Source organism: Lissotriton helveticus, assembly GCF_964261635.1.
Source record: "Lissotriton helveticus chromosome 1_1 unlocalized genomic scaffold, aLisHel1.1 SUPER_1_unloc_51, whole genome shotgun sequence".
In the NCBI taxonomy this organism is placed as follows: Eukaryota; Metazoa; Chordata; class Amphibia; order Caudata; family Salamandridae; genus Lissotriton; species Lissotriton helveticus.
In genome coordinates this window covers 473,953-496,940 of record NW_027611694.1, presented here as the reverse complement: position 1 = coordinate 496,940, position 22,988 = coordinate 473,953, and the positions used below count along the sequence as shown (strand labels likewise).

Sequence of the window (22,988 nt, the reverse complement as noted above, 5' to 3'; positions counted from 1 at the left end):
GGTGGTGTGCATGGATGGTGCTTGGCTGATGGTGTGCATGGATGGTACTTGGCTGGCAGTGTGCGTGGACTGTCGCTTGGCAGGTGATGTGCGTGGATGTTTTGTTGCTGGCGGTACATGGATGGTGCTTGGCTGGTGATGTGCATGGATGGTGCTTGGCTGGTGGTGTCCATGGATGGCGCCTGGCTTGTGGTGTGCATGGATGGTGCTTGGCTGGTGGTGTCCATGGATGGCGCCTGGCTGGTGGTGTGCATGGATGGCGCTTGGCTGGTGGTGTGCATGGATGGTGCTTGGCTGGTGGTGTCCATGGATGGCGCCTGGCTGGTGGTGTGCATGGATGGCGCCTGGCTGGTGGTGTGCATGGATGGCGCTTGGCTGGTGGTGTGCATGGATGGCGCTTGGCTGGTGGTGTGCATGGATGGTGCTTGGTTGGTGGTGTCCATGGTTGGCGCCTGGCTGGTGGTGTACATGGATGGTGCTTGGCTTGTGGTGTGCATGGATGGTGCTTGACTGGTGGTGTGCATGGATGATGCTTGGCTGGTGGTGTACATGGATGATGCTTGGTTGGTGGTGTGTATGGTTGGTCCTTGGCTGGTGGTGTGCATGGATGGTCCTTGGCTGGTGGTGTGCATGGATGGTGCTTGCCTGTTGGTGTGCATGGATGGTGCTTAGCTGGTGGTGTGCATGGATGGTGCTTGGCTGGTGGTGTGCATGGATGGTGCTTGGCTGGCAGTGTGCGTGGACTGTCGCTTGGCTGGTGATGTGCGTGGATGTTTTGTTGCTGGCGGTACATGGATGGTGCTTGGCTGGTGATGTGCATGGATGGTGCTTGGCTGGTGGTGTCCATGGATGGCGCCTGGCTGGTGGTGTGCATGGATGGCGCTTGGCTGGTGGTGTGCATGGATGGTGCTTGGCTGGTGGTGTCCATGGATGGCGCCTGGCTGGTGGTGTGCATGGATGGCGCCTGGCTGGTGTTGTGCATGGATGGTCCTTGGCTGGTGGTGTGCATGGATGGCGCTTGGCTGGTGGTGCGCATGGATGGTGCTTGGCTTTTCATGTGCATGGATGGCGCTTGGCTGGTGGTGTGCATGGATGGTGCTTGGCTTGTGGTGTGCATGGATGGTGCTTGGCTGGTGGTGTGCATGGATGGTGCTTGGCTGTTGGTGTGCATGGAGGGTGCTTGACTGGTGGTGTGCATGGATGGTGCTTGGCTGGTGGTGTGCATGGATGGCGCTTGGCTGGTGGTGTGGGTTGTGTGAAACCTCCAGTGTTTTACTACCTAGAAGCTCCTGCAAATCTTCAATTTAGCTAAAAACTCGCACTTTTCTCACATTTCTTTGTGGAAAAGTTGTGGCCTCATCGTGCCGGCACAAATTTCCCACCAACCAGCGTACTCCTCGGTTTGCTGATAAAAAAAATGATACCTCAATTGTGTTGGTGCCCAAAACAGAGAACCTAAAAACGTATATACGGATCAACTGAGGGGGACCAAAGAGGGTCCAAAGGGGCAGTTATTTTAATATAAGTTATTAGTCTGACTCTGCTTTGGGCACCCACACAAATGAGGTATCGTTTTTATCAGGAGACCGAGGGGAACGCTGGATGATTAGAAAAGTGTGCTGGCGCAGTGTTCTCACAGTGATCTCACAAACTTGGCACACAGAAATATAAGGGAAATGTGACCTTTTAGCTAAATTTGAGCTTTGCAGGGGATTCTGGATAAGATAACTTTAGGAGATCCATGCAAGACACACATCCCTGGACTCCACCAGGTGTCTAATTTTCAGAAATATCTATGTTTAGTAGGTTTCCATTGATGGAATGCAAGCCGGGACAAAAAATGCAGGTGCTCCCAATCTATCACAAAACAACCTATTTTTGCAAAGGAGTTTTTGGTCCCGGGCTCAGCAGCCATCTAGGGAAACACCGGGTGGAGTCCAGGGAGGTGTGGGTTGCGTGGATCCCCTAAAGGTTTTTCGCAGAATCCCCTGCAAACCTCAATATCTAAAAAACGTTTTCCTCACATTTCAGTGTGGAAAAGTTGTGGAATCACAGGGCCCACACAAAGTTCCCACCACCCAGAATTCTCTTAGGTCTCCCGATAAAAATGCTACCTTGCTGGAGTGGGAGGGCTAAGGGCTTGCGACAGGGAGTGTCCCAAATCTCATTGTGGAGACATCAAAATTATCTATCACAAAATTACCTGGTTTTGCAAGGTGGACACCTGCATTTTGGTCTCTGGCTCGGCGACCATCTAGGGAAACCTACCAAACGCAGACATTTCTGAAAACTAGACACCCGGGGAGTCCAAGGATGTGTGGCTTGCATTGGTCCCCCAATGTTATCTTACCCAGAATCCCCTGCAAATCTCAAATTTAGCAAAAAAATAAAATCTTTCTCACAATTCTGTGTGGGTACACCATGCTGGCACAAATTGCCTACCACCTGGCGTTCCCCTCGATCTCCTGAAAAAAATGATGCCTCACTTGTTTGGGGTGGCCAAGGGTCTGAGACTGGGAAAGGCCAAAAACGTAGAGATTGAGGAAATAGCACAACAGGCTCTAAACGCCATATTTTTTCAAACACTTTTTTCAGGCGATTCTGCATTGGACACCCAAACAAGTGAGGTATAATTTTTATTCTTTAAAGGGAATGCTGAGTGGTAGGAAAATTGTGCCGGCATGGTGATCTCAAACGGAAATGTTAAGATAATATAATTTTGTTTAGCAAAATTTGAGGTTTGTAGGGGATTCTTGGTAAGAAAACATTGGGAGATTCACTCAAGCCACACCTCCCTAGACTCTCCCAGGTGTTTTTTTTTTAGAAATGTCTGGGTTTGGTATGTTTCCCTAGATGGCTGCCAAGCCCGTGACCAAAGCACACGTGACTCCCTCGCAAAACCATGTATTTTTCTGATCGAAAATGTTGAAGTCTCTAAGGATTGTTTTGGGCTATTTCCTGTTGCTATGTTTCCCTACGTGCCGGCTGAGCTAGGGTCCAAAATGCACAGGTAGGCACGTTGCGAAAAAAGGGGAGAGGAGTTGGTGGTCACCCTCGAATCTGGGGAACTGGGTTAGAGCCTCATCAATGACTGCTGAACATCCTGTGGTTCTGGGCAAATCACTTAATCTTCCTGTGCCTAACAAAACTGAATTTATTTATTTTATTTATTTATTAAGCGCTGCATTCATCCCGAGGGATATCGAGACGCTGATAGCGAATATCCTGGTACAGCTGCGGGAGTGGGTCTTAATACTTGGGGAACAGATGAATTGTTAGTTTTTTCCGAAACAGTATGTAGTTGGAAGTAAGCCGTATATCCAGAGGTAGCTCGTTCCACTTTTTAGCTGCCAGATAAGAAAATGATCGCCCTCCGGTTCTCCCTTTCCTGAAGCGTTTGGTTCTGGCCAGAGCTAAATGAAGTGAGCAAAGGCTCCTAGTGGGGACATAAAACTCGATTTTCTCCTGTAATATTAAAGGGCCAGTTCGATACAGAGCCTTAAGTGCGTGACTGAGCAGCTTGAATGCTGCTGTTTGTCGCATGGGTAGCCAGTGCAAGATCTTCATGCACGTAGAGGCCGAGCTTAGCCTGCCTTTGTTGCAGACAAGTTTGGCTGCAGCGTTCTGAAGCACCTGGAGTCGCATGAACAGGCGCTCATTCATGCCTACAAATAGTGCATTCCCATAATCCATTTGACTGACCAGCAAGGCTTGTGTAACAGATCTTTTGCAGTCCTGAAGTATCCAGGGAAAATGCCTGGCCAGGAGTTTCAGGGTTGCAAAACCTTTGCCTTCATGGACAAAGTGTCATCAATGATGATGCCCAGGTTTTCTGCACAGTGTTTTGGAATTGGAGCAGTGCCAAGTGTGTATGGCCACCATGTGGCATCCCAGACTAGTTTGGCACCTCCAAAGAGTAGGATCTCAGATTTCCCTGCGTTCAACTTTAAGCAATGCTCATGCATCCATTGAGCTGTTTCCGTGAGCAATTGTGTAACTTTGATTTAGTGACCTCAGGCTTTTCATCCAGAGCCACCATCAGCTGTGTGTCATCAGCATAGGAGCAGATACCAATGCCCCACTTCCTGTTGATTTTGACAGGTGAAGAGACATAGGCATTAAATAAGGTGGGGCTTAATGATGCTCCCTGTGAGACAATATTTTAACAATTGGTTCCTTCGGGTGTACAACATTTCTTTTACTTACTCATAATGTATGTAGTGTATAAAGCAAAGATCAGAATCCAACACCATCTATGTATTTATGTACTATTTTATGAATTATAGTCATTCATAAATACTCTTTATAAATTGCAAGATAGGCTGTACAAAAAGGTGATAAAACAGTGCAAATAGTGACGTATAGTGCTCAGTGCTGGCGGTGCAAAAGTGACCAAACAACGGTACAATGATTATATACAAGGGGAATACAAACAATAATTTAACTTGGTCTGTACTGTTTCAATTATACCACTGTACACTGCATATGTCAATATTAAATACAGGATATTGATATAACAGATCCAAACATTCTACAAGCGCACATGGGGCGTCAGACACGGGTCTTCATCAGGACTGAGGGGGACAATGAACAGCCTAAGTGATTTAAAAAAAGATGGTTTTAATTGGTGGATTCTAGAACTGACAGTGGGCTTCAAATGCCTATGCAAACAATAACTGCACTCACCTTCATGTAAACCCAACCAGTTTCAAGGTGGAGCTTGAACTGTGTTTATCTGTTCTGATAGAAAAGGACCTAGTTAGTGCCTTAATTCTATGGACGGGGTTGGAACAGTGTCAATCAGCCCACCTTCCCTTTGTTTCTTACCTGTTGCAGAAAATGCTCCCCCGACGATTATTCTATTTACCGGCTTGCTAATGATATATGCCAAGCCTTTCTCCTAACTGAAAAGATGGGGGGCTTGTGTTTAGTGGTATATAAATTAATACGTCTCACCTATGCGTCTAAATCACAGTACGCAAGCTGTGCAACTCACCTGGGTATCGAATTTAGTATTGTACCCAGTTGTAATTCAAAAGTCGTTCGGAATAAGATTTACCGAACCGGGAATGGCTTTACTCTAGGTCCCACTAAAGCCGGAAGAGAAAGAAATCCCAGTGTAAATTTTGGTCGAGACCCGGGTATTTTCTCATTGGCAAGATACTATTTACATGCGCCGGAACATGACCGGTCTTACCTTTGCTGATACTGTACTTGGCAATGGATGCTTCACGCTTGAGGAGAGTTCTCTTCCTGCTCGGCGTAGTCCCAACAGAGTTTGCCGCAAAAGGCGGGGAATCACTACTATACGTCAGCGGTTGCGTGTATGAAAGACGCCAGGCGCCGGAGACCTCGAACCTACGTCATGACGCCAGTTACGGGGTACCCATGGCAACCAGAAGCTTTCTACGGCGGCAGTTACGTAGTAACCATGACAAACAGGGGTTATTCAGTCTGCCGGACTTACGCGAGTACGCGTTACCAGGCGATACCTGACTAAGACCAATTCAGGAAAGCATATTCGGTGGCTGGCATAACATAACATACACATTGTTGTGACAATAAGAACGATATTGTGATATTTAAAAACAATTATACATTACAATATATACATATTATACAGATTCAGCGATTCTGCGCCTCTCCTATGTTTCAAATAATGTATGGGCATCAAATGTAAACAGTATTCTGCAACCACAGTTTAAAGGTGCAAGTAAACATAGCACGTTATTTCAGATTTCACTAATAATGATGATAGGATGATAGGATCAAATCGTCCAGCCCTCTAAAAGCAGGCGCCTACCATTATCCACCCCCATACATATTGAGTTCGGAATTCTCTCGCTCATCATGAAAGTCGCGAGTTGCAGCACAGTTGGGGCTGTAAGTGTTTTTTGAAAAAAAGTATTTCAACCGGATCTTCCGAAAGAACCTTTGAAGTTTTCCGGTTGAAATACTTTTTTTCAAAAAACACTTACAGCCCCAACTGTGCTGCAACTCCGTTCAAACCTCCCTCAGAGTTTACACCGGCGACTTTCATGATGAGCGAGAGAATTCTCGCTTTCGAAAAAATTGTAATGGAGGAGGTGTTACAGTTATTCAAAGTCCAGAAATACATTCCTTACAACATCAGCAAGGAAGAGCGCCTTGCCCTCTCTGGTTTGGGATGCAAAAAATCCATCATCATTATGGCGGCCGATAAGGGGGGATCCGTTGTGGTGCAGAACAGACAAGACTATTCAAATGAAATCAAACAACAACTGGAGATAATACAAAGCTACCGACGTATCCCACATGATCTAACTAACGAGATAAGGACCCAAATAAAGAATGCCATAGAGGATGCGGTCAATGAAGGTTTTCTGAGTAAGAAAGAATCTGAATTTTTGTATCAAAAGGAACCCAGAACACTTACAATTTACACGTTGCCGAAAGTGCACAAACGACTGGAAGATCCCCCGGGCCGACCAGTCGTCTCGGGTTGTGGCTCAATATTGGAGCCACTTAATCAATTCATTGATCATTTTCTACAGCCCTTTGTTCCATTGACGAAATCCTATGTGCGAGATACCATGCACATCATTGAACTATTGGAAGAATTTCCATTTGATCAGGAAAAGAACATAATGGTGACGTTTGATGTATCATCATTATACACCTCAATCCCCCAAGATAAAGCGATCCAGACAATAAAAGAGGTATTGGACCAAAGAACAAGACCACACTGGATTCCAACATCATTCATAATTACCTTGCTAGAAATAGCCATGAAAAAGAACTATTTTATTTTTGAAAACCAATTTTATTTTCAGTGTAAAGGAGTGGCGATGGGGGCTACATATGCCCCCAGCCTGGCGAACATCTTCATGGATCGATACGAAGAAGAACATCTATACTCAGACTCCAATCCATACCTCAACAACATCGAGGTATGGAAAAGATATATTGATGATGTCATCATGGTTTGGAATGGGGACAAGTGGACATTGGACAATTTCTTTGCATGGATAAATCAGAGAGGTGACGACATACAATTCACAATGGCCAGCAGCATTGTGTCGATAAACTTCCTGGACCTTACCTTCAAAACGGAGGAAGGCAAGTTATACTGTGACTTATATAGGAAGCCTTTAGAACAGAATACCCTGCTGATGTATAAGTCTCATCATCCACGCAGTCTAAGGGACAACCTCCCATTGGGCCAGTTTCTTCGCATAAGAAGAAATTGTAGTCAAAGAAAAGACTTCTTCCGTGAGGCGGAGGAACTTACCATCCGTCTAAAGGATAGGGGATACCCTGGAAATCTATTAAAGCGTGCGAAGAAAAGGGCTTGGTACAGCCCTAGGGCAAACCTGCTTGAGGTCAAGGGGAAAAAAGAAAATGTGAACAACATTGTGTGTGTTACGACTTATAACACCAAAAGTAATGATGTGAAGAAAATCATATCGAAATACTGGAATCTGGTGGCAGGGGAATTGAAAACTGAAGAAAAACCCATCTTCGCTTTTAAGAGAGGAAGAAATGTGAGGGACGATGTGGTACACGCTTATTTGGAACCAGAAAAACAACCAGACCTTCAGAGTATGCTGAGTTTGCCACCCATTATTGGCCATTATAAATGTGGCTCATGCAAGGCCTGTGATTTCTGTCAGGAAGGGGACAAGTTCACACATGCAGGTAGAACACACAAACTCCGTGATTTTAGTAATTGCAACAGTACCCACCTGATCTATGCAATAATGTATCCATGTACCAAAATATATGTGGGTCAAACGACACAAAAAATAAAGACAGGTATTTTACAACATATGAGCAGAGTGAAATGTAAAACACAGGGAGCACCGCTGGTTGAGCACTTTCACAATCAGAATCATACCCCACAAGACATAAAGTGGTGGGTTCTAGAAAAAATACATGTCAACCCAAGGGGAGGCTCAATTTCCCATGCTCTGAAATACAAGGAGTGTCGTTGGATACACTTGCTAGATTCATTGAGAAATGGATTGAATGAGACTGAGGAAACCAATAGGCAAATGGGACAACTGTGACAAACAACTGGTATATAATGTCCTTTCTAGACACTGGTATTCAGACTGGAACTCAATATGTATGGGGGTGGATAATGGTAGGCGTCTGCTTTGAGAGGGCTGGACGATTTGATCCTATCATCCTATCATCATTATTAGTGAAATCTGAAATAACGTGATATGTTTACTTGCACCTTTAAACTGTGGTTTCAGAATACTGTTTACGTTTGATGCCCATACATTATTTGAAAGATAGGAGAGGCGCAGTATCGCCGAATCTGTATAATATGTATATATTGTAATGTATAATTGTTTTTAAATATCACAATATCGTTCTTATTGTCACAACAATGTGTATGTTATGTTATGCCAGCCACCGAATATGCTTTCCTGAATTGGTCTTAGTCAGGTATCGCCTGGTAACGCGTACTCGCGTAAGCCTGGCAGACTGAATAACCCCTGTTTGTCATAGTTACTACGTAACTGCCGCCGTAGAAAGCTTCTGGTTGCCACTGTCCTGAGGCGGAAAGCCGGGACCTGCCCCCTTCTCTTGGAGATATTTTTTAAAGAACCGATATTAGGGTTCTGAAGGTACATGCACTTGGAGACTCACCCGATTATAGCCGAGTAAGGGCTACTCGGGGGCCGCCATTTTGGGTGAGGAGAAGGTTGGTGGGCTAGCACTCTAGCGCTAAGCCACGCCCGCCCTCCCGCCCTCGAGTGGATAAAAACAATTAAATTCCCCATTCCCCACTGATTGCGAGTGTGAGTGGATGGCGATTTTGAGCGCTCGAAGGCATATCAATGTATTTTAATTGTTTTTACTGTGTCACTTGTACTGCCTAAATTGTTATTTGCACAGAACTCCGGCGTATTTTACAACTACTGTCCGGCTTCTTAATTCACACTGTCCTGAGGTGGAAAGCCGGGACCTGCCCCCTTCTCTTGGAGATATTTTTTAAAGAACCGATATTAGGGTTCTGAAGGCACATGCACTTGGTGACTCACCCGATTATAGCAGAGTAAGGGCTACTCGGGGCCGCCATTTTGGGTGAGGAGAAGGTTGGTGGGCTAGCACTCTAGCGCTAAGCCACGCCCGCCCTCCCTCCCTCGAGTGGATAAAAACAATTCAATTCCCCATTCCCCACTGATTGCGAGTGTGAGTGGATGGCGATTTTGAGCGCTCGTAGGCGTATCAATGTATTTTAATTGTTTTTACTGTGTCACTTGTACTGCCTAAATTGTTATTTATACAGAACTCCGGCGTATATTATAACTACTGTCCGGCTTCTTAATTCACACTGTCCTGAGGCGGAAAGCCGGGACCTGCCCCCTTCTCTTGGAGATATTTTTTAAAGAACCGATATTAGGGTTCTGAAGGCACATGCACCTGGTGACTCACCCGATTATAGCTGAGTAAGGGCTACTTGGGGGCCGCCATTTTGGGTGAGGAGAAGGTTGGTGGGCTAGCACTCTAGCGCTAAGCCACGCCCGCCCTCCCGCCCTCGAGTGGATAAAATGACATCCCTATACAGGAAGCGCAGCGGACGGCCGCAGCGGGGGCGCCGGCGGGGCGCCGAAGGCGCGCCAAAGGCAAGCCCGTCTGCGCCCGTCCGCGGACGTTCGGAGACAGAGGCCAGGACCCCTGGACAAAATGGGTCCAGGATATGCTGGAATGCTCAACAACTCCGCGACCTGTGTCCCGACTTTGCTAAAGACTGTCTTCACAGTCTTAATGCAGAAGATACAAATAGCTGCAAAATCTGTCAATACACATGGCTGACCAGACCCCCTCCCAGGGAAGGACACACCAGGATTACATGTGGGTTACTTAAGACCAGATCCATGAGGAAACACAGTCTCGATATTTATGATCTTCTATCTGACATGAAACTCGATCTATTGTTTCTCACTGAAACCTGGCTGGACTCCAATTCTGGGCCAGACATAGTTGCCTCTCTTCCTGCGGAATACACCATGGTCCATCTGGACAGGGCCGGAGGTAGAGGCGGGGGGATAGCAATAATTTACAAACAGCCATTGACTTGCCAACTTGAACTTTTTCCCATCGCCGAAGGCGAGATGGGAGCCTTTTCCATCAAGGTTAATACGGGGAATATGGTAATGGCCTATTGATTTATCGTCCTCCGGGCCCCTCTACCCAGTTTATCACCCGCTTGATAGATGGCATCACGGAGACTGCCCTCCGCAGGGATAAGTTTCTGCTTCTAGGTGATTTGAACATCCACTTAGATATTCTAGCAGATAAAGCAGTTTCTGATTTTTACCAGCAACTTTTGTCCCTTCAACTATCCACGGAATCCAAAGCCCCCACTCCCCTCAAGGGCCATTTGTTGGACCCTGTATTTGCCAACTGGGATGGTGTAAATGTCCAGTCTCCTACCCCTGTCCCGTGGTCCGATCACTTTTTAGTTCCTTTTACATTAACTGTTCCTGTAATTAATGCCCAAAAGCCCTATAACGCCAAATACCTGAGTCGGAAATGGACTACATTCTCTAAAGCCAAATTCGACTCTGCCCTCACCAAAGGTGGCAGACCAGGAGGGGAAGATGCTGTCACAGCCTCCAACAGACTTGATGAGTGCATTACTGCGGCCCTGGATGATAGAGCTCCCCTCTGCCAAAAAAAAACCCTACAGCAGGCCCCATAAATCGGCCCCTTGGTTTAGTGATGAACTTCGCCTAGCCAAGGGGGAGTGTAAGAAACTAGAAAGACAATGGAGGGTGGCGTACTTAGATCAAGCCAAACTGAAATATATAGGCAGACGTAGGGAATATCACAACCTTATCAGGCGCGCCAAAACCAACTACTTTTCAGGCAGGATTGGAGAAGCTCATAACTCCACCAAGGAGCTATTTAAAATCTATAAAGAAATCTCCATTTGCAGCTCCTCTGTCGACCCTTCCTCGATCTCAGTTGAGTCTTGCAACTGCATTGCCACCTATTTCTCTGATAAAGTGGTTAATATCTACTCCGCTTTTACAGGGGGTAAGGAAAAGGCAACAGAGTTCAGGGAAAATCCTAACTTAGATGAAGGTATAAATAGGTTAGGCAATTTTATTACTCCATCCTCGAATGAGCTGCAGTGGATTTGCCGCTCTATTAAATCTGGGTCTCCTTGTGACCCGGCATCACCGAAACTTCTTGGAGGAAGTATTGAAACCTTAGAACCATACATTAGAGATGTTCTCGATATCTCTTTTAAGACCTGTAATGTACCTAAAAAATGGAAGCAAGCAATTGTGCTCCCGCTCCAGAAAAAAACAAACCTCAGCTGGGATAGGATGGACAAACTGAGACCTTTTTCCCTTCTCCCTTACATGGCCAAGGTAGCAGAAAAGGTGGTCAATCTTCAACTTATGACCTTTGTGGATGAATCCAATCTTCTCCACCCCACTCAGTTTGGATTCCGCCCACGCCACTCCACAGAGTCCGCGCTGCTCCTGGCCACTGAGACCATCAGGCAAGGAGTAGATGAGGGACAAACTATGGTACTCATCCTGCTCGATCTAAGTGCCGCCTTCGACACTGTAGCACACTCCATCTTGCTACAGTGTCTCAACAAGGGCGGAATTAATGGGAGGGCACTCGGGTGGATTCAGTCCTTTCTGACGGAGAGAGGCTTTCAGGTTAGACAGGGTGATCATTACTCCAGGAGGTGCAATCTCGATCAAGGGGTTCCCCAGGGCTCTGCCCTAAGCCCCACCCTGTTCAACCTTTACGCCTCCCCGGTAGCCGCTATTGTGGAAAGATATGATATCCAACTCGTATCTTACGCGGACGACACGCAGCTGGCCATCTCCTTATCACGGGCGCCCGGAATTGCGGCCGCCAACTTCAGTGCTTGCATGCAGGAGCTAGCCTCATGGATGTCTAACAACTGCCTGAATTTGAATGGCTCCAAGACTGAAGTGCTCGTGGTGGGGGGGGGGGGGTCCATCTGTGTGGACCTCAGCATGGTGGCCGGACTGTCTGGGCCCCACTCCTGTGCCATGCCAACAGGCCAAAAATCTCGGGGTACTATTTGACTCCGAACTGTCATTTGCGCCCCAGATTAATCGGGTAGTGGGAATGTGCTTTGGGATACTCAAGACCTTACGTAAGGTCCTTGATCTGCTCCCTGTTGGTGACAGACAGCCCTTGTGCACGCCCTGGTAACATCGAGACTCGACTATGCCAATCTCCTCTACTTGGGCAGTACGGCCAGCAGTCTCAACCGTCTCCAAGTATTGCAGAATGCGACAGCCCGGCTGGTGCTAAGGCTTCCTAGGAGAACTTCCTCTAAAGCTGCTCTTAAGTCCCTTCACTGGCTGCCGATCCGTGAAAGGATCAATTTTTAAGCCCTTTGCATATGCCATCGCATCTTGAGAGGTAGAGCACCTGCCCCCCTAAACTGTCTTATCACCCCTTACAGACCAGAGCGGATGCTTAGATCTTCTGGCACTGGCCTGGTCGCAGTCCCTAAAATTCGTAGAGCCCGTATGGGCGGCAGATCGTTCAGACTTCTTGCAGTCAAGAACTGGAACCTATTGCCGACTGCACTACGCCTTGAACCTTCTGAGGCCAAATTCCGCAGAGCCCTTAAAACACACCTGTTTCGCCTAGCACTGCCTTAAATTTCCACCTCCCCACAGACTCAGTCTCAGCGCAGGGACACGCCGGAGAGCGTAACTAAGCGCTTTATAAAATTCCAAAATAAATAAATAAATAAATGGGTACCCCGTAACTGGCGTCATGACGTAGGTTTGAGGTCTCCGGCGCCTGGCGTCTTTCATACACGCAACCGCTGACGTATAGTAGTGATTCCCCGCCTTTTGCGCCAAACTCTGTTGGGGCTACGCCGAGCAGGAAGAGAACTCTCCTCCAGCGTGAAGCATCCATTGCCAAGTACAGTATCAGCAAAGGTAAGACCGGTCATGTTCCGGCGCATGTAAATAGTATCTTGCCAATGAGAAAATACCCGGGTCTCGACCAAAATTTACACTGGGATTTCTTTCTCTTCCGGCTTTAGTGGGACCTAGAGTAAAGCCATTCCCGGTTCGGTAAATCTTATTCCGAACGACTTTTGAATTACAACTGGGTACAATACTAACTTCGATACCCAGGTGAGTTGCACAGCTTGCGTACTGTGATTTAGACGCATAGGTGAGACGTATTATTTATATACCACTAAACACATGCCCCCCATCTTTTCAGTTAGGATAAAGGCTTGGCATATATCATTAGCAAGTCGGTAAATAGAATAATAGTCGGGGGAGCATTTTCTGCAACGCCGACAGGTAAGAAACAAAGGGAAGGTGGGCTGATTAACACTGTTCCAACCCCGTCCATAGAATTAAGGCACTAACTAGGTCCTTTTCTATCAGAACAGATGAACACAGTTCAAGCTCCACCTTGAACCCGGTTGGGTTTACATGAAGGTGAGTGCAGTTATTGTTAGCATAGGCATTAGAAGCCCACTGCCAGTTCTAGAATCCACCAATTAAAACCATCTTTTTTTAAATCACTTAGGCTGTTCATTGTCCCCCTCAGTCCTGATGAAGACCCGTGTCTGACGCCCCATGTGCGCTTGTAGAATGTTTGGATCTGTTATATCAATATCCTGTATTTAATATTGACATATGCAGTGTACAGTGGTATAATTGAAACAGTACAGACCAAGTTAAATTATTGTTTGTATTCCCCTTGTATATAATCATTGTACAGTTGTTTGGTCACTTTTGCGCCGCCAGCACTGAGCACTATAAGTCACTATTTGCACTGTTTTATCACCTTTTTGTACAGCCTATCTTGTAATTTATAAAGAGTATTTATGAATGACTATAATTCATAAAATAGTACATAAATACATAGATGGTGTTGGATTCTGATATTTGCTTTATACACTACATACATTATGAGTAAGTAAAAGAAATATTGTACACCCGAAGGAACCACTTGTTAAAATATTGATTAACTGCCCAGGTTCTTAGGGATACTGGGTTGACCCCATTTGAGATTTAACGCTCCCTGTGGGACGCCACAGATGATGAGGCTCGATTTCGATTGATTTTGGCCGAGGTGAACTGATTGTGTTCGGTTGAAAGGAGCTGTTGGACTTGGCCCTCTCTGCAGGGTCATCCCTGAGCTTTTTGCCTTCCTCCAATATTCTCTCTGACCTGTTTCTGTTGGTTTAATGACTCTGGGCACTTTACCACTGCTGACCAGTGCTAAAGTGCATATGCTCTCCCTACTGAAAAGTGTATACATTGATTGGTGTCCATGATTGGCTTATTTGGTTTACTGTCAGTCCCCAGTAAAGTGCACCAGGAGTGGCAGGGCTTGTAAATACAAATTCTTCTGGTGGGCTTGCAGCACTGGTTGTGCCACCCATAGAAGCGGCCTAGTAAAATGTTTCTAAGGTCTGCCATTGCAGAACCTGCATGCAGTTTGGTACTGTCATGCTGACTGCGCAAGTACACCTACGTGCCAGTCCCTAAACCTTCCCTTAACTTCATATTAGTCACCCCTATGGTAGGCCCAAGGGCAGGGTGCATTGTAAGCATAAGGTAGGACAAGCCCTGATGTGTGTGGCATGTCCTAATAGTGAATTACAGCCAATTTTGTTTTTCACTATTGTAAGGCTACCTGTTCTCATAGGCCAGAATGGGCTGCTGGAATTATTACACTCTATAATCCCAGCAGGCTCAGGGAACATGGTAGAAAGTCAAGTCTAGTATGCCTGAACTCAGAATAATAAAATACTTCTTTTAGTAATGTTTATTTTAATATCCTGTGTTCCCAAATGCTACTTTTAGAAAGTTAGCATTTGCTTGCCTAACCATTTCATGCCGCCTCTGCTCTTATGTGTATCTGCTGTCTGGGTTCTATGAGTGACAGGGCTAGGGATGACAGGTGGTGAATAGGGGGATTACACCAGGATGGGTGGAGGGAGTGCCCCTTGACTCTGAATGAGGCTGTGCTCTGCCACCACAATGCTGGCTTCGCCCCCTGCGGACCGACTGATGACTCTGCCCTGCACCTGGTCCAGAAAGAGGGAAGACTGTCAACAGAGTGCTCCTGGCTGTACTTGTCATCACAATGCTGGCTCCACCTACTGTGGAGCGTCTGATGTCCCTGCCCTGCACACTGAAAGGAGAATCCAGAGCCTGCAAAACAAAGTGCTCAGAGACTGACTGGATTAGGCAAAGGCCCCCCAGGCATGCAAGAACAAAAGAAATGGCCTATAAAAGTAGGAGCCCTGCTCCTAAGAAATCAGATCCTGTTGACACCAAGAAGAAACTCTGCCTGAAGAGAAGGACCTGGGAAAGCTGCATGGAGGACTACTGTCTCTAATCCTGAGAAACTGGCCTGTGGTGGGTGCCTTGCTGCAAGAAGGAGAGAGGAAGAAAAGACTGAAAGACTTTTTATTCACTTGTGCATCTTAAACAATGTCCAAGGGCTTGCTTGTAAACTTGCCCCCTGAACTGCGCCTCAGGAACAGTGGGCGCTACCCTTTCCTTTGAAGAAGGAAGCTGCTGCTGGTGTTATTTCCCCCTTCAGCACTGACTCCAGAGACCTGAGTGCGACTGGGAACCTGTCCCGCACTCTGAGAGCCTGTGCGCCCCATCCCACCGAGCAAAGTGACCTCTGACTGACTGCGCTGCAACTAGCATCATAAAGGCCTGGCCTGAGCACCGCGACCTGCTGCAACTTCGAGCCGGAGCTCGCACCGCAAGAACGGACCGTCCGGTCCAAACAACGTGAATCTATGGCCCCCGAGCTGTAGAGCACACCGTGAAGACTGACTGCACCTAAGCTCGCCTCTCCAGGATGACGCCCTGCTGACAGCGCCTCGCCGCTGGATTCACCTCACGCCGCCGCCCCCTCCCTCTTCAAGACCAGGACGGACACCGAGGTCAAGAGCCGCCCCACAACGCATCGCTGCCCTCCAAGAAGCAGAACCTGCTGGGCCATCGAGCCGTAGCTCGCCACGAAGGAAGACCGCACTGCGACGTGGGGCGTCCTCTCTACGCCGGCTCTTGTCCGCCCGACCCCCGAGACCAAAGGTACTGTAAATTGAAGCGCGGTACGAGTCACACTCTCTCACTACGACTCGCACCGCCTATGTACATTAAGGCTCTGGGTACGCCTCGAACTGTGGGCTGTGCGAGTCTCGCCTTGCACCACCTGTTTTAACTGAGACCCCTGGTACGCCTCGAACTGTGCGCTGTGTCCCACTGTCCATTGTGATCGTCTGTGCCCCAACGCCGTGGTACGAGTCGCACAAGCATAGTACGACTCGTACTCCTTGAATTGCATTGGCCGCGTAGTACGTGTCTAACGCGAGGCGCGTGAGCTTTGGCAGGACTTTCCATTGGTGATCGTACGAGGCGTACAAAAGCGCTACGAATCGCTCAGGCAGTCGCGAACTGCGCAACAAAGCTTGAAACAATGCATACAGTGCTGGGAAGCCGCTTGTGAGAGTCCTATAACCCATGTTAAGCCTGGAACATTACATTTAAGAACTGTGGCAATTTTAAGAGTAACTGGAATCGTTTGAAGCACCAAATCTGTAATACAAGTCTGCTTGAGAGTTTTATATAAAGGTATATTTTTACAGAACCTACAGTCTTGTGTCCCTGTGTGGTGGGTTGATGTTTCCTTGTGTATGTTATAACAAATGCTTAACCATGTGTACTCTGGAGTTTAGCCTTGTCTGAAGGTGGAGTAGATTTTCTTTATCTTATCCGAAAAGAAGTCATTTATTCTTTTGCATGTGTCGACTGAAGGAGGTAGAGTTTGGGACATGCTGCTGGTTTATTAAGTTATCTGACTATTCTGATCAGTTCTTTAGCGGAGTTGCAATTCTCATTGATTCGGAGGGCATAGTAGGATTTATTTGCATTTTTTATGGCGTTATGGCGTTATGGCGTGATTGTAGGATTTAAGTTCGGATTTGTACCTCAGTTCGTCCATTTCATTTCTTGAGAATCTCCATAGATGTTCGAGGTTTTGGCATTTCCTCTTGAGTTTTTTAAGTTGTGGATTGTACCATTTTCTGTGTGTGGTCTTTGCAGTTGCTTGTGTTTCTGTATTGGGGCTAGTTTGTCCAGTGTTGTACAGATCTCTGACTCAAGGTTTGCGGCTCCTATACATGCTGGGAGATCTCCTAAGGTCTGTACGTTAGGGCATGTGAAGTGTGTTAGAAATGATGATTCAGTAACAAGCCTCCAGGCTGGATTCGATGTCTGATGAGTTTTTCAGAACTTAATTGTTTCAACTGGTAGACCCAGTGTGAAGGGTATGAGCGAGTGGTCTGTCCAAAGTAAAGGCTTGATCTCATGGATGCAAGTGGCTTTGATATTAGAAAAGAGAAGGTCAAGCGTGTGGCCAGCTATTTGGGTGGGCCCCTCGGTCCACTGTTTGAGTTGAAGTATCTGCATGTCGTTCTCCAGTTGAGAAACGACCGGGCTGTCTTCATTTTCGTAATGTACGTTAAAGTCCCCTATCACCAGGTAGTTCTTGTATTTCAGGCAGACGGGGAGGAGTTGGGTGAGTAACCTGGTACTTAGGTCAGCTTGGTGGCCTGGGGGATTATAGATCTTTGCTCCTTCCAGAATGATAAGGCCTTCATTTAGTATTTGGAAGGGGAGTATTTTGTGTTCATTCTGTGGTGCCACTTGAGCCGGTTGGCGGGTCAAATGATCTTTGAACATGATTGCTACCCCTGCGGCCATGCCTGTCTTGTTTGACAATTTTGTAGTTAGCTGGTAATGCATTGGTAATATCTGGGGAGTTATTGTCGTCCATCCAGGTTTCAGGGATGAAGACAAGATCGGGATTCCTTACATTGAGAAGGTCCCATATATCAGGGGAGTATTTAGGAAAAGATCTAGCTTTAAGGTAGATACAAGATAGCTTGGGAAGGTTGGGAGCAGCCTGGCTGCTTATTTGACTGTGTCCCATGGTGGACCCTTTGCATAAGTGGCAGGAGATTGGACCAAACGTGAATCCGGGGTGGGCTAAGGCGCATTGTGAGAGGTTGTTACCTGGGTTATGTGCAAGAGTTAGTAGCGCCTCTTGTGAGTATTTGATGGTGCTGTGGTGGGCAGGTACGGCACGGAAAAAGGACCCTTCCCAGAGGACTTGGAAGACACCCTGTGGAAGATGAATGTTTCGAGAGTCACCCCACCCCTGGATACCCAGGAAACCAGATTACCTGCCCCAGGGAAGCTGGGTGCATAGGTACGAAGTGGCGTCAGGAACCATTTTCAACTAGATGCTGCTGGCGTAGAAGCTGAAAGAGTCCGTTGGAATCTAAGAGTGGATTCCAGGAGAAGAATACCTGTTAGCAGAGGGAGAAGAATCTAGGTCACTCTGGGTTGACCCAGGGCACGGGAGTCAAGTGCCCACCAACGTTGACTGTTACAGGAGAGTTGATGATGGCCTTGTCTCTGTAGCTTCGCGAACCAGGTGCCACTGAGGACGACCAGGAACGGTCTACGAGCTGTCCCATGTCGAATGTCAATTTCCAGGGGTTTGGTGTCTGGCAAGAACACCAGCATCCCTAGGCAATGGCAACAAGTGGAAGTAGACAAAAAGGTGCTATCGGTACCAGCAAAGTCTGAGAGACTTACCACTTTTAAGTAAGTCAGAGTAGGTCTCTAGCAAGCAGGGGAGCCTACTGAAATCAAAAGCAGACCCTCAACAGGGTCCAGAGATCCCTGTAGATTAGAGTCACTGAACCTTAGCAACAGTCAGCCAGCGAAATGCACAAAGACTGGGTTCAGGCAGGGTCGATGAGGGATCCTGGCCTCAGACTCGGTCTGAAGACAGTGCGGGCCTCAAAGACATTGTAGAGCTGTCTTGTATGTTACTGAACCTGTTGGAGTCTGTAGGAGCCCAGGATCAGCGATGAGGTCAGCTGTGTTGTGGTGCCTGCAGATGCAGGGGAGTGACTCCTTCACCCCAAGGAAGATTCCTTTAGATGTCTTTGGATGTCCACAGGCCCAGGATGAAACCTGTATGAGCACGGACACTGATGGTGCAGCGACTTGCAGAACGAAGAGGTCCTGAGCAGACCGAGTATTCCCGGTTGCAGTCTTGGTTCCTGAAATGAAGTTTGAGGCGGTCAGTCTGACTCGGTCAGGATGTCCAGATGGTTTGAAGTGGACGCAGAGTTAGATCTGACTCAGATCCCATGACGAATCTAGGGACCCGCCCACAGGTAAGTCCTTAAGTACCTGAAGGTGAGGGTTGGGGTGATTTAGGGGTCCCTCCCAGAGAAGGGGATGGACTGTGGGGAGGATATTCCCATGCCCTTTGTCCAGGTTCATGCCAGAGCGGTAGCCAACAGCTCCCTGAGCTGGTTTGAACTGGAGTATGCAAGGAGGGCACCAAATCTGCCCTTCCAGCAGACTATGAGGCGCTGGCAAGCGCCTCCACCCCTGCCTAATACACTAAATCTTGTCTGGGAGATGGTCACACCTCCCTATGACAGGAAACCTATTGTCCTACCTTCCCCTGCTCGGGCTTGGCACTGCAGCAGGACGGCAAAATAGTGTCTGTTGTAGGCAGCAGGCCTAAGTTGCTTTAAGGCTCTGTAGGATCGGTCCTGGGAGCGTGGTTTGCTTCCCGGAGGAGCCCTACCGTGGATGGAATCATACCTCCAACACCAGATACAGTGTTGGGGCATGATTCCACCAAATATGCTCAGGTGCGTTCCAGCAAGTTTAGAAATGGTCTAGCTGTATCATAATGGCTGATTTACGTACAATGCCTGGAGAATGGACTTCGGGGTTTGTACTGGTAGGCTGCTCATGCAGGGCCACCCTCACACTCGGAACCAATCACCCAGCCTTTGGGACTGAAAGGCCTGCGAAAGGGGTGACTTATAGGTTTCAAGTGCTGGGATGTTGGATATAAGAAGACATATCTTTCGTGAGAGGTGCAAGCACCAACTCACACAGGCTACAATGGCAGGCCTGTGGTCAGAGTTTGGAGGGTCCCTCATGGGTGGCATAACACAAGCTGCAGCCCATGGGGTTCCCCTGGAGTACCTAGGCCCTAGGTACCTAGTACCATATACTAGGGACTTACTAGAGTACATCAGAAGCCAATAAGGAATGTACCAAGATACTCACCATAGCCAATTTAGGAAGGAAGCATAGTGACTGGGGTCCTGATTAGCAGGATCTGACACAGACTAGTCCCATTCTCCCCACTCCTCTAGAGAGTAGCATGTGTAGTGTGTTGGCCTCTGCTCGTGCACAGTGCAGGAGAGTATGCAGCCGCCTCTCAGTGTCCGGCACAGAGGCCACTTTCCAAGACATTGCTTTTGTCACTTGAAAAGCACGTTTGCAAGGTCTATGAACCAGTGTAAGTGTTTGTCCCCCTTTGCTTTAGGGTGAAGGCCTATCAGCCAGGATTCAGGACTCGGTGACAGTATATGGTCTGCGAGTTCCTCTATAGTGGCTGTAACCTTAAGCCATGACACCTGTTGTGGTGGGCACTCCCACACCATATGTTAGAAACCGGTGTCAGCCAGTTCACAGCACAGGCACTGTGGTGTTGAATCAGGAAACACGCACTTGATACGGTGGGGTGTGAGTTAACTGTAATGTGTGTAGTTAAATTATGTGAATTGGAATCAAGGATTCCAGGACACTTCGCTAACATGTTTTAGCGCCGTATGCATGGCTTGAGTGGTTGCGGGAGCACAGTTTTCCATCTAGCCAATACCATCCCCGTGTGCAGCTGGTAAAAGGTTAATGGTCGGCATTTAATACACCTTCCGGTTGCCCTGTTCTTCAAACAATCATTAAAGATTGGCTTAAGTGAGGTGCTCAGTGCCCAATCAATCAATCAAAGCATTTGTATAGCGCGCTACTCACCCGGAGGGTCTCAAGGCGCTTGGGGGAGGGGGGTCCGCTACTGCTCGAACAGCCAGGTCTTGAGTTGCTTCCTGAAGGCGAGCTGGTCTTGGGTCAGGGGGAGGTGGATGGGGAGGGAGTTCCACGTCTTGGCCGCCAGGTAGGAGAAGGATCTTCCTCCCGTTGTGGCTCTTCGGATGCGGGTGACGGCGGCGAGGGCGTGGTTGGTCGATCGAAGCTGGCGGGTGGGAGTGTAGAAGGTCAGACAGTCGTTGAGGTATCGTGGGCCTTGGTTGTGGAGAGCCTTGTGTGCGTGGGTGAGGAGTCGGAACGTGATTCTCTTGCTGATGGGGAGCCAGTGCAGGTTTCTCAGGTGTACGGAGATGTGGCTGTGTCGGGGAATGTCCAGGATGAGTCGTGCGGAGGCGTTCTGAATGCGCTGGAGTCTTTTCTGGAGCTTTGCTGTGGTTCCGGCGTAGAGGGAGTTGCCGTAGTCCACTTGGCTGGTGACGAGGGCCTGGGTGACCGTCTTCCTGGTTTCGGTGGGGATCCACCGGAAGATATTACGTAGCATGCGCAGGATAATGAAGCATGATGAGGAGACGGCGTTGACTTGTCTGGTCATGGAGAAGGAGGAGTCCAGGATGAAGCCCAGGTTGCGTGCGTGGTCTGTTGGTTTGGGTGCGCTGCCAAGGGCAGGGGGCCACCAGGAGTCGTCCCAGGCAGAGGGCGATGATCCCAGGATGAGGACTTCCATCTTATCTGAGTTCAGTGTCAGGCGGCTGTTCATCATCCACTCGGCTACGTCTTTCATACCTTCGTATAGGTTTGTTCTGGCGGTGGCGGGGTCGTTGGTGAGGGAGAGGATCCGCTGGGTGTCGTCGGCGTAGGAGATGATGTTGAGGTTGTGTTGGCGTGTGATGGCCGCAAGGGGGCTCATGTAGATGCTAAACAGTGTGGGGCTGAGTGATGATCCTTGTGGTACACCGCAGATGACTTCGGTGGCCTCTGATCTGAATGGGGGAGGCAGACTCTCTGTGTTCTTCCGGCGAGGAAGGAGATGATCCATTCCAGTGCCTTCTTCTGGATTCCGATGTTGTTGAGGCGCTGTACTAGGGTGCGGTGGCAGACTGTGTCGAACGCTGCAGAGAGGTCCAGGAGGATGAGGGCCGCTGTTTCCCCGTTGTCGAGCAGGGTTCGGATGTCGTCGGTGGCTGCGATGAGGGCGGTCTCGGTGCTGTGGTTGGCTCGGAAGCCGGACTGCGAGTGGTCGAGGGATCCGTTCGTCTTGAGGAAGGCGGCAAGCTGCCTGTTGATGGTCTTCTCGATGACTTTGGCAGGAAAAGGAAGAAGCGAGATGGGGCGGTAGTTTTTGAGGTCGGTGGGGTCAGCTGATGGTTTCTTCAGTAGGGCGCTGAGTTCGGCGTGCTTCCAGCTCTCCGGGAAGGTGGCGGTGTCGAAGGAGGCGTTGATGATGTCCCGGAGATGGGGTGCGATGACGGAGTCGGCCTTGTTGAAGACGTGGTGAGGGCATGGGTCGGTTGGGGATCCGGAGTGGATGGAGTTCATCGTGCGGATGATGTCTTCGGTGTTGATCGGGGTCCAGGCGCGGAGGGTGGTGGTGGGGGGCGTTGGTATGTTCGTAGGGTGCGTGTTCCACGGCGTGTCTGTGGACGGAGCGGGTGTTGAGCAGGATGCACTTCAGGTGGTTGCTGCTGGTGCTCGTCTTGGCGGGTGCGGCGCAGGTCCGGATGCCGGAGAAGTTGCAGGATCGGCAGCAGAAGGGTCCGTGGGTGCGTCACGGGGTGGCTCGGTAGCATCCGGGGGTTCGGCCGGTGTTGAGTGCGTTGAGTGTGGCGGCGTCATAGGTCCGGCGGGTGGGATGGCCTCTGCGGGGGCTAGGGGTTCTTGCGCTGGGTGCGGGCCAGGCGCGGACAGGCACAGACGGGCTTGCCTTTGGCACACAATCGGCGTGCCAGCTGTGCGTGCTCGCTGCGCGCACGCGCGGACTCTGCCATAAATGGAGAGTGGGGGGGGGGGCGGGAGGAGGGAGGGTCCGCTGGGTTGCGGGAGCGGGGGCACCAA

At 48.7% G+C, this 22,988-nt stretch overlaps 1 protein-coding gene across 1 annotated transcript in view; it reads left to right on the top strand.

Annotated features, from left to right (window-relative positions):
- Positions 1-22,988, top strand: part of LOC144806178 (uncharacterized) — a 151,899-nt gene that overhangs the window by 63,093 nt on the left and 65,818 nt on the right. The window contains 3 exon segments of the mRNA XM_078672600.1: positions 4,505-4,599; positions 5,981-6,698; positions 10,578-11,512. Coding sequence (XP_078528726.1) covers positions 4,505-4,599; positions 5,981-6,698; positions 10,578-11,512 — 1,748 coding nt within the window.